The following is a 12,105-nucleotide window of genomic DNA, read 5'->3' as shown; positions in this document are numbered from 1 at the left end:
ACATATGTTATATATTATACATGCTAATATACTTGTATGCCAATTCATGAGAATAGTACCACTCTGTACCCAGTCTCTAAATAAATGTGGAATGGATGAATGAGTTATATTTTCTTAAATTAAAAAGATGCTACAATAAATATTACATGAATGCCTCTTCCCAGAATAAACCCCCTAATTAATAAAGTTTAACTGTATATGTATTTAGTACATTTAATGATTCAGTAGCAACGTGACAACCTATTTGGATTCATCGCTATTAATAGTACAAGATGTTTGTTATGCCATTTGTTGGCACATGAATAAACCTGTTTACTTGATAATCCTCACTAATGCCACATAAACGGCATTACTGATTTGTATAAAGCTTAGAAAATAAGAAATAAACTGATCACATCTATTAAGGTTTTTGGTTTTGGTTAACAGAATATATGGCTTTAGACATCCTATCTTTCTTTAGCCATCCTATGGCTCTTTTTTTTAAATATCAATAAATAATTGAATGTAGGGGCCAGAGAGATAACATGGAGGTAGGCTATTTGCCTTATATGCAGAAGGATGGTGGTTCAAATCCCAGCATCTAATATGATCCCCCAAGCCTGCCAGGAGCGATTTCTGAGTGTAGAGCCAGGAGTAACCCCTGAGCGCTGCCGGGTGTGACCCAAAAAATAAAAACAAAACAAAACAAAAATAATTGAATATACAGTAGACATCACAAAATTTTAGGTCTCTTTTCATGTTTCAAATTTTTTTTTACATTTTCACAAATATTTTATTGAAGCAATTGTGATTTACAAAGTTCTTCATAGCTGGGTTTCAGACATACAATGTATTTACAGCCAATCCCACCACCAGTATCAATTTCCCTCCACCAATGTTCCCAGAGTCTGTCCCATGCCAACATCACTGCACTCCAGCCTGCCAGCATAAGAGGCCGATTTTAAGATTGATTGTTAAAATTTGGGTCTCATGATTTCACTGTTTTTTTACTTTGGCTTTGACTTTAACAAGACTTTGTCTTGTCCCTTTTTTAACTTCATCAATGCACCAGAGATCACTTGGCCCAGGGCCCACCATTCTTTCATATTTGTGTTTCTCAACCACTCAATTTCTTTCCTTCTCCTCGATATACTTTGGGACTAAGACTGTTTGAGACAACTCCCATTTAAAGCATTGCATTTTTTTCATGCATTTATTCTGTTTTTTTTTTCCCCACAGCATTATTTATGGTACATAGTGACAAAGAATGAGGGGCACTCCCACCCCAGTGCTGTCCTCTCTCCACCCCCGTTTCCAGCATGCATCTCATATCTCCCACCATTTCTCCCCAGAATACTAGTGCAACTGGTCTTCACTTTATAGCTTGTTGTAGATTGTCTATTCTGTTGTCATTTGCGATAAAAGGATAAGAAGAAAAAAGAAATAAAAAAAGAAGAAAAAAAAAAGGAAGAGAGAAAAAAAACTTGGCCGCAACTACCAAAAAAAGAAAGAGAAAAAGGAGAGAAAAAAAATGCACCCGGATTAAAAAAAAAATCACCAAATAATAATCACAGGAGTGAAATGGGAAGAGAAAAGTGGAGGAAAGAAGGAAAATAAAGTCAAAAACTAACAAATCAAAACAAAACAAGAAAAAGAAGGGGTGCTGCAGTGGTAGGGTTTGGCGTTCCCTCCACTTTTTTTTTTTTTTTTTTTGTATAGGCACAGTATGCAATGGGGGAGTTGGGAATTCCCATGGCCTAGGAGACTCAGGGCTTCTCCATCCTTGAAGCATACCATCATGGGATCAACCCCTGGTTCCATAGGTTTTCATTAACTCATCCCAAGGGCTTTGTATGTGGTGCCAGAAAACTTTCCTCTCAGTTGTGGGTGAGACAATAAGGCCACTGTATCCAGCGTTCTTGGCATTTGTACAGGTCCTAGGACAGGGTCTAGGTTAGAGTCTTTACGGTTCTAAAGGTTCTGTTCCACCATTGTTGTGTACAGTCTTCTGTATCAGATGTTCCCTGTTTTCATTCAGTCCCCAAGCCGAAGTATGGGATTTTATGGATCTAAGGGTTTTGCTCAGTCTCTGTTGTCCAAGTTGGGCCTCTGCAATAAGAAATCCATTTTTTTTTTTAATAAGAGTTCTGGTCCACAGTCTAGGGCAGGGTTTTTCTTATAGGTCCCCAGGATTGTTCTGCCCAGTCGCAACTGTCAAAGTCAGTTTTCTGTACATGGTGCTCTTATTTTTCGCTGTTTAAAAGATAGTACATCTTCTGGTTTCCATCCAGTGTTAGGTGAGGTGATAAGATGACTTGGTCTTGGGTCAAGTTATCATTTCCTCATTGTCATATCATAACTGGTACAAGTTAATGCCAGAGCTGTGCTATAATTCTCCCAATGGAGTTGGTTCCTGGAGTTGTTGCCCAGAGCTGTATCAGTTCTACATCTGGGATCTGGGGTTTGGAGTTGAACTGCCACTGTCCAATTTGGAGACTGGGTTGTATCCACATGACACATGTCCAGGATGGGAGGCATCCTAGTGTTATAAAAAGTGTAAGGTCTTATCCCTAGAAGATAAGATCTTATTTCTATGTCTATGGTTTCCCTTGTTTAATGTGCCCATACAAAAACATATGGTTTCATGTTGGATTGCTGGTGCTATTCTGGGTAAGGATGACTGGTTATACTCACACTTTCTGTGGTCTGTCTTTGATCTGCCATTTTATCCCAGGCAAGGCTTTAGTATCAAGCAGCACCAAAAATGATAATGATAGCAAAAATATGAATACATTAAAATAGACAGATAAATAAACCTGATAGGTACAGAGGGGACCACATATTCTAGCAGCCCTAGGGGTGAGGGAAGAGGATATGGGTGGTAGGACAAAAAGGGAGGAGTAGGGAAGACAAACCGGTGATGGGAATCCCCTTTGATCTTATGTAAATATGTAACTAAAATATTATTGTCAACAATATGTAAGCCACTATGATCAAAATAAAAATTATGTTTAAAAAAAAAAGAAAACAAAGGTATTTGAAGACATCAGGTGATAGTTGAGTTTGAGACATATTTTGTGGCATTACGGAACCCGATATTGTCCTTGAACTTGGGGTTTTGCTGAAGTTGATTCCGGTATCATGCAACAGTCCATAGTTTGACGGGGGTGAGAGGGGCCACCAAGCATGGGTCAGTGGGCATGTTGGTTGTAGTTCTTTGTCGAGGCATGAGATGGGGACCTAGAGGGTGTCTTTCAATAAAGAGCTGATGGTGGTCTATTGGGGCAAAAGGTCAGTCTTCGTGTCTACCCAGTTAGGAACTGAGGATAAAGAGGGTTAAATAAGGGGAAGATAATGATTCAGGGTTGGGGATGAGGGGGTAGGAGAGACACAGGGGTGAGGGGAGAGGCATTACATGATAGAGATGATATACAATATATAGATGGACTGTTTATGGTTTAGTCTTGGAGTCAATATGAAAAGTCACGTCCACACAAAGACTAGAGAATAAAGGTCTATTTGAGTGTTTTGTCCAAATCTTGGCCATGAAGACTGGAGAGGGAGCCTGCAGTTGGACCCAGCAGAGCGCACATGCCAGGAAAGCCGCCCCTCTTTTTTCTGGTATGTCAGGGTCTCTGGGCAGACAGCGGGCCACAGACCTCCTAGACTGAACACTTGGTCCAGGAGACTGAGACCCTCCCAACGCCATTCAGGTCTTCATGGCCGGCCCTGGCAACATGGGCCCTGGGGGGCGGGCGGAGGAGGGAAACCCCTCCTCTTTCAATTTTCAAACTGGAGAAGGAGCCTGCAGTTGGACCCAGCAGAAGCACATGCCAGGAAAGCCGTCCCTCTTTTTTCAAATATTTTTCTTATGCGTAATAGTTTTCTTAGCAGAGGATATATGGAAGATACCAACACATATGCTAAAATTTCTTTAAAAAAATAGAAACATACATATTTAAACCCCTATGATTTGAATTTTTTTTTAATTTTTATCTGTCCCATAGCAGATTCCTTTTAAGATGCAGGTGCTTTAAATGTAATGATTTTATTTATAGTTTCATATATAAGAAGGGCTTATATGTTTATCTTTTAAAAGATTGCTACTAGTATAAGAAATAATTCTAAAAGATTAACCATAGTTGCACTGATTAATAATATTTGTATGTTAATAGATGAATCTCTGTGACTAAAGTTGTTTTTCCAAAATGTATTTGTAAATAGCAAGCAATAAAGGAGAATATCAAAAAAAGAGAAGCAGAGGAAAGAGAAAAACGTGCCAGAATCGCCAAAGAATTGGCAGAAAAAGAAAGAATTGAACGCCAGCTAAAGAAAAAGCACTTATTAGAAATGAAGATTGGTAAGTGCATCCAATTTTTTATTTATACTATATATACTTAAGATGTATACCAGTTACTCTGTAGTAGTTTAAGATAGTTCTGTGAAAAAGGAAGAAACCTTAAAGCAGTGTCTTGTTACCACTTTACCCACATTTAGTAGCCTGTATGGCCTTTCTTATAGCTATGGTTTGAATAATATGGTCCTCTGGTGTGCTCTTTTGTGTCCAAAAATAAGATAGTAGAAGAGCATCTTTTTAATTACAAGACAATAAGTTGCAATAAGTGAAACTTAATGTTAAAATCCAAACAAATGTGGATAAAAGGTAGTCTGAAAGATTTTTTTTCTTATAGATATGACACCTCTCTGAATGTTTTAAAAGTAATCTTTAGTGAGTCAATGAAATTTTAAAATAGCAAGGATAACTATGTCTATGATTTTGGTCAAAATAGTCTAGTCTGGAAAGTGGGTGAGCATAAAGCTGAAAACACAATTTTCTAATATTAATTACTAAAGTTGGATGATAGGTACTAGGAGACCAGAGTGTACCCCTACTTTTGAGTACTTTGAAAATTTTATTCATCAAAAAGTTCTTGGAGAGATTTTAAAATTAGAAATGGAAAAATAGTGTTCTGGAAATACAAACTTTATTTTTTAAAGATAAAAGATAGCACAACTTAGATGTAAGAGAACTGTGTGAATCGTAGTTATAATTTCATCCCCATAAACACTCTGGCTCTGGGTCACTGTGGACTGCAGAAGGGTTTAATTAAAATCCATCAGTTTCATTGCTAAATTCCCATAGTTTACAACTCAGGGCTGCAGGCAAATTCACCTAGGGCATCCCCATGGGGAGACTTAAAGCCTTCTTGCCTTCTTTACTTTCAATTTTACAGACATATTTTAGGTTCAATAAAGCAAACTAAGTACCTTAATGTATTGCACATGTTTCGGGGTGGCAGGGATCATTTAGGCACAATTTCTTGCTTATAAGAGCTTAAAATTCAGAAAGTATTCTTAAGAAGTATCTTAAAGTATTAAAAGAAATGGGGATTAAAAAGGTTTAGGCCTGATTATACAAAATCCTTTGGGCAATTATTTTAAAATGTATTGTTTTGTAGACTACCAAACTTTTCAGTATTTGGTCATTTGTTCATTCTGTTTTGTTAAAGAATCATCCACCCCCATTGGTGTACATTAGATAGTTAAAGGGTTCAGACTCTTCTAGAACAACTGGTGAAGTTGAGATGCTCAAATTCGGGCCTTATTTATCCTAAATAAACTCTGGCTTATTTGTTCATTTGCCTCTTGGGTTTATCAAACATTCCCACATTATAGTTGATCTCTAGTCTACCAATGTGGAATTAAACACTAAATTAAATTAGCAACAATTTACTAACACTTTGAGCCCAATATAATATGTATATTATCTTAAAACCTTGATTTTTTTTTCTAAATAGAAATTTTACACTATTAAGAATAATTAAGTTTGGGGCCGGAACCGTGGCGTAAACGGTAAGGCCTTGCATGCACTTACTAGGATGGACCACGGTTTGATCCCAAGTCATATCATATGGTCCCCCAGCCAGGAGCGATTTCTGAGCACAGAGCCAGTAGTAACCCCTGAGTAGATCACAGGTTGTGGCCCAAAAACAAAAAGAATAATTAAGTTTGTTTTATCTATTTTAAGTATAATAGTGTGTGTTATAAACACCTTAATTATCAAAAATAATTTCCTTCGATCATCCACCCAAAGACTCAGTAACCATTTGGGCACATTTTTTTGTTCAGTTTAAAAAATATTTATCTTGTCAATTAACACTATAACTTGATGAATATTTATGTTTTTGTAGTTTATATATCATAAACATATATATATATATATATATATATACTTGCCATATATTTGCTTACTGGATAGATCATATCTAATTTACTTTTATTAGACAATACAGAGGTTATGGAAATTTTTATTTTGGAATATATAAATACCTTCATGAATATATACATCTAAATATAATCTTTAGAAAATATAATAAACATAAATTTCCAGCTTGTAACATTAGTATATATGCATGCGTTGGTGTCTAGAGGTTCAATTTTTAAAATTTCTATTTTACTAAATCTAAAAAAATATATTATCTTAATATACAGTATTACTAAGGTTGACTATTTTTCAAGTATTTATGTTCATATATATTGTGTTGTCCTAGTCTTTCTGATTTATCCAAGTTTCTTTATTATGCAGCACTATATTTTTTAATTATTTTTCTCAATTTGGCTTTTTGTTCTAGTTCTTGAATGTGTAGGAGCAGGAGCAATAGTTCAGATTGTAGAAGACATACTTAAACGTGCAAAGCCTTGAATTTGATCACTGGCACTGCCCTAACTTCTCTCAGTGTATCGTGTTTGTCCTCTAGCACTGCCTGATTGAAAACTGACATTTACATCCTCAGACAAGCAATACTGGAAGTGGCCTTGAAAAGAATATCAGTTTATAGAAAAGAGACACAAAGTAAAATAAGACAGTACAGTAAGATGAGTGGTCAAAAATGATGGTTGTCTAAAATTTGGCCTCTAAAATGAACTTTACATTTTGGATTAAGATCTTACTAATTTAAAATATTGGTTATGAGTCCTTAGAATTTGATTATATAACCAGGCTCAAATATATTTACTATCTTTAAATAGTACAAAGCATTTTGAACCTATTACTGTGAAGATAAGATACAACTTTGACTTTCTTTGTGAGCATTGATTGTATTTTAGTACAGAAAGTTGTACAGATCTAATCATTGTAGTAATTTTTTGTCTGAATTTTTTAGTCTTAAAAAACGAATAGAGCAAGAACTGTTTGTTTGCTTATTTTTTTGTATGTGATGCACATACAATTAAATCATAGAAGAGAAAATCTTCACATGATGCTGCCATAAACCCACAGGAAGCTTCTTTCCATATATGTCCATGACTTCAGTATTTTGACCACATACTTTTCCTTCTACAAATGTACAAAGTCTTGTTTCACCTCCTGAGGTAGTAGATTAAATGAAATCCTGGCTCTTTCCCATCATAAATCATTACTTGCCCTGAGCAAGAAAGAAAGCAGCAACCATTTTCAAATCTACTATTTATTAGTGTGAGCATTTGAGAATGTGGTTTTTGCTAATAGAAAAAAAAAAGCGAAGATAGAATAATGAACTATATTTTCCTAGAAGAAAAATGAAGCATTAAAAGTCATTTTGAGCTACAAAGCTAAGGAAGCACAGAATCTTGTATTGTAATGTTATAGTTCTAGAGGGTCATTTTTATTTTCTTTTAAAATGATGAGCCTGGAGGTCTCTTAAGTATGCTATATACAGTTTTGATTATTTCTGTTGATTTTGTAGTAAAAGTAAACAAGGAAATTAACTACATTTTCATGATTTTATTTAAATTAGTATGTGAATTTTGAATACATTTTCTTAGGTTGTTTAAACTGGAATTATTTTAATTTAGAAGATATTCAAAGTACTAAACATCTTATATAGAGACTAGAAGCTATCTACTAGTATTTTAATTATTTAAAATGCTTAGCTATGCTTATATGTAATCATTTCTAGTAAGACAAATAGTAATAGCAATTTTATGTGATTATGCACAACTTCAAGACTGTGTTTCTGTTTCATTTTCATAGAAACAAATAGGGCATTTGATAATAGAATTTAAATATCATGCTTTTAGATTTCCTGAGTATGTAAGTTGATTCGCATAATTTATAAATGGCACATCAGAATGGTCTTGAAATGGGCAGTGTTGTATAATTATATTTTGTGCGGGAAGTAAATAAGAGCTTATTTAATGGAGCAATAAAAACTATACAATCAACTCCTATATTTTAGTCTTTAGCTTACAATTTGTTTATTATTTATTAGATTTAAATGTCTCATTTGCTGAAACTTCAGTCTATTAAATAGAGAGATAATTAGCTTTTAGAAATCTGTTGTTTACCCACATGGCCAAAACTGCTCTTTTGTTTTCCATTCTGTGATACAGGATAACTAAGCAATTAGGCCTCCATTTTAGGGGAAATGCATATTACATAAACACGACTTGGGAATGTTTCCACCAATCTGAACAGATATGCAATTAATATGAAGGCTTTGACAATTACCCTGTTCTTTACAAACATCATAAAACTTAGATTATGTCCCATAATTGCACATGTTCTAGTTTAGTCCAGTAGTGCTTTTAGTTTTGTGGTATTACTGACAGTTGATACATATGAATAGGCTAATGATTCTAATGAATTCTCTAGATTAAGGAGAGTAACAAACTAGATTGCATTGGCTTTCCTTGAGACCATCTCATAAATAACCATACCTATTACTGCAACAACAACTGTTACTTCTACTATGGCAGCTACTAACACGATCATTTATTGATCACATGTTCTTTACCAGAGTCTTTTCATAATTACATGTAATGCTTATTATAAACAATGAGACTTTCTGTCAACAAATTTAATTTCTTTGTATATGGTTATGGATTTTGCAAGACTTGAATGAAAGTGGTTATACTTTCAGCTATTATATTTTGTTTCTCTTGACACTGATGATTTACCCACATGCAAAAAAAAAAAAAAAAGGCAAAAGCAAATAGTAGTTTGTAACTGGCACTAAATTATGACTGTGTACAGAGGTCGAGAATTATCTGGCCTGAAAACATTGGTTCAGAGAGATAGCGTTCTCTTTAGTATCATAATGAGAGGTTTTACTCTAACCATGCTTTTCCTTTTTGTTGAAAGTTTGAGGAAGGGTTGCTAAATTAGGAGTGCTATTAAAATCTGGCTCAGACTTTACTTTAATTTTGCTTCACAATGATTCCTTTATCCCAGTATCCCAACCTTGATGGACAATTTCAACGAGGCTGTCTGTTTTGAAAAAGGAAGTTCTTAATGACCTGAATAGTTCTGGGCCTAAACAGGTCACTAGACATCAGCATTCTATGTTGGTTAGAAAGGTATTTCTCAGTAGTTGTATTGTTTGCATCTAGAGAGATAGTTAAAGCACTGGCCTTCACTCTGCTCCTGATCCTACTTTGATCCCAAGCACTGCCTTCAGTGACCCCGAAAACTTACTGATGTGGTCCAAAAAGCAAACAACAACCAAAATTTAAAGAACCCGGAAATTGATGGTATTAAAATTTAGGGAAGGGGCAGAAACACCTTAACATGGTTTATACAAAACAAGTCCTCAGAACCATCTTTAGCTCTCCCAAGTAATATTTTCTCCCTGTTGAATAAACTTGAGAGATCTCATGAATATTATCAAGAGTACCAGTATGGAATTTTTTAAAGAGTTATGGTAAGAGTACGTTTTATTTATGAACAGATTTGGAATCTTTTTTACTGGGATAAAAGTTGTAATCATGAAAACTCAAGACTTTAACTTTTATGTGCTGTGTGTGTGTGTGTGTGTGTGTGTGTGTGTGTGTGTGTGTGTGTGTGTGTGTTCTTTGCATATCTATTCAAAGCTAACAAGACTCCTCACAAGGCTTTTTACCCAGAACTCCTAGGAGACTAAGTTCTCTGAATATTTAGTATAGCTTATCTTGAAAAAGGGATAATTTCCTTTTGTTACTTTCTTGAAATATCTTCTTTTTTGTTGTTGTTGTTGTTGTTTGTTTGTTTTCTTTGGAGGGTCACACCCAGCAGTGCTCAGGGGTTACTCCTGGCTCTATGCTCAGAAATCGCTCCCTGGCAGGTTCAGGGATGCCAGGATTCGAACGACCGACCTTCTGCATGAAAGGCAAATACCTTACCTCCAAACTGTCCCTCTGACCCCACTTTCTTGAGATATCTTTAGCATTTCTATTTTCATGACACACATGGACCAGTTTATTGTCCATCAGTATTTCCAAATCATTTTCAAAGTGACTTTCTTTTACCCTTCTTACAAGTATCATGACATATTTATATATATTGAATGAAAAATAAACTATTTTTTATTCAATTTGGATGAAAGATTAAGTGATAATTGTAAACTTGAGTTGAAGCAAAATATTATCAAGCATAGTAGTCTAGCTTAGATTACTTCTAAAGATTTTACTAAATAAATCTTTATATTGACATCATATAGCCACCAATTTTCTTTCATGAAGCACAGATTCTCCCTTTTCATATTCTGGGGCAGAAATCAGATATTACATTATTATTTTGTTCTTATTACAATGGAGAACTCTGTAACTTTGATAACAGTCACTGCATTTATTCTGCTATAATTGAGAATTTAAACACAATTGCACCTTCTTTATGACATTGAATGCTCTCAGGAAACTCCCCAAACTGATAATTATTTACAGAGTGCACTCTTTCCAAACCAGTTGCAGGTTGTCAGGATGAGCCATGTCAGATTGCCAATTCTTTGTGGAGCTTGTTTTTGATGGAAAGTTGCTATCTTTAATTTCACGGTTAAACAATGAGTGCTATTCATTTTCAGAACATATCTTTCCATATCTTAAAATATTTAACCCTTTCCTACTGTCTAATAAGTTTCCAAACTTTTTGGCCTATTCCAATTTCAAGGGAAAAAAATTACTTACTGCAGGCTCTGCTCTATCTTCAAATGAATAGCAGAAAGTAACCCTAATTGCAGCTAAAGCTACTACAATCCCTCTCTGTTGTTCCAGCATTTGTGGTCTGTGGACAGATTCATATCACCTCCTGACCCTTATAAGACCTTTGCATAGAACTTCAACATTGGGTACGTCTGTTTTTAGCATTTGCCCAGAAATTGAGAGCTTTCAACGCCTCCATTTCTTTTAGATCTTTTAGACTTCTTAGACTCAAATCCAACACTTTAAAAGAAATATTTGCTATACTTGAAAAAATATTTGCAGTTTACCTCATGAGCAATTTGAAAAGGCAAAATGGTCTGGGATCCTACAAGTTGTAGGTATTCTTAGTGTCTAATTCATTGGATGCCAATCCTGACCTGGACTGATAAGAATTCCCACAACTATAAATATTCTTGCTTCAAAAATGTTAAGTAGATTAGTGAGAGGATGCTGTCATATGTTATTCTAAGTGTATTTCAGTCTTTGGCATATATAGGTTTTTCGGCCTTATAAAATACAAAAAGGGAAAATTCTGAAACTTCTGTAGAGATTGTAGATAAACTTTGCATTTGTACTGCTAGGAACCGCAATCTGTCTTTTCTAACTACTTTATCTTGAGCATAGATGTTTCTTTCTGTATGAACTTTTTTTGGGGGGAGACTCACACTCGGTGAAGCACAGGGGTTACTCCTGGTTATGTGCTCAGAAATCGCTCCTGGCTCAGGGAACCATATGGGATGCCGGGTATTGAACCCAGTTTTCATCCTGGGTCTGCCACATGCAAGGCAAACACCTTACCTCTCTGCTATTGCTTTGGCTCCTCTGCACTAATATCTGGTGTTCCTGTTACCTTAAATATCTTTCCTATGATTTTTAAATGAGTGCATCTAACAAAATATGATTTTATTTGATTCTTGCATTCTCCAAACTACTGAATTAGTAGTACTTACTATTTGACAATCCTTTTCTCAATAAAATTTTTATTTTACTATAACTTGCTCGTTTTACTCATTTGCTTTGTACTTCCAGTAGAGTTCTCAAGAACATGATCTTGTACAGTCTTTATTTCATAGGACTTAATACGGACAAGACCTTAGTAGGAATTCTTATTCTGTACTTTACTTTTTTTATTGCATGGTGTTAAAAGCAGGTTAAAAACTGATTATCTTTCTGCCATTCTATAGACACAGCATG

The 12,105-nt window shown here is 35.0% G+C and overlaps 1 protein-coding gene across 1 annotated transcript in view; it reads left to right on the top strand.

Moving 5' to 3' along the window:
- DIAPH3 (diaphanous related formin 3) overlaps positions 1-12,105 on the top strand; it is a 552,109-nt gene that overhangs the window by 379,562 nt on the left and 160,442 nt on the right. The window contains 1 exon segment of the mRNA XM_049778724.1: positions 4,204-4,339. Coding sequence (XP_049634681.1) covers positions 4,204-4,339 — 136 coding nt within the window.

Source organism: Suncus etruscus, chromosome 8 (assembly GCF_024139225.1).
Source record: "Suncus etruscus isolate mSunEtr1 chromosome 8, mSunEtr1.pri.cur, whole genome shotgun sequence".
In the NCBI taxonomy this organism is placed as follows: Eukaryota; Metazoa; Chordata; class Mammalia; order Eulipotyphla; family Soricidae; genus Suncus; species Suncus etruscus.
This window is presented reverse-complemented; position numbering and strand designations above follow the sequence as displayed.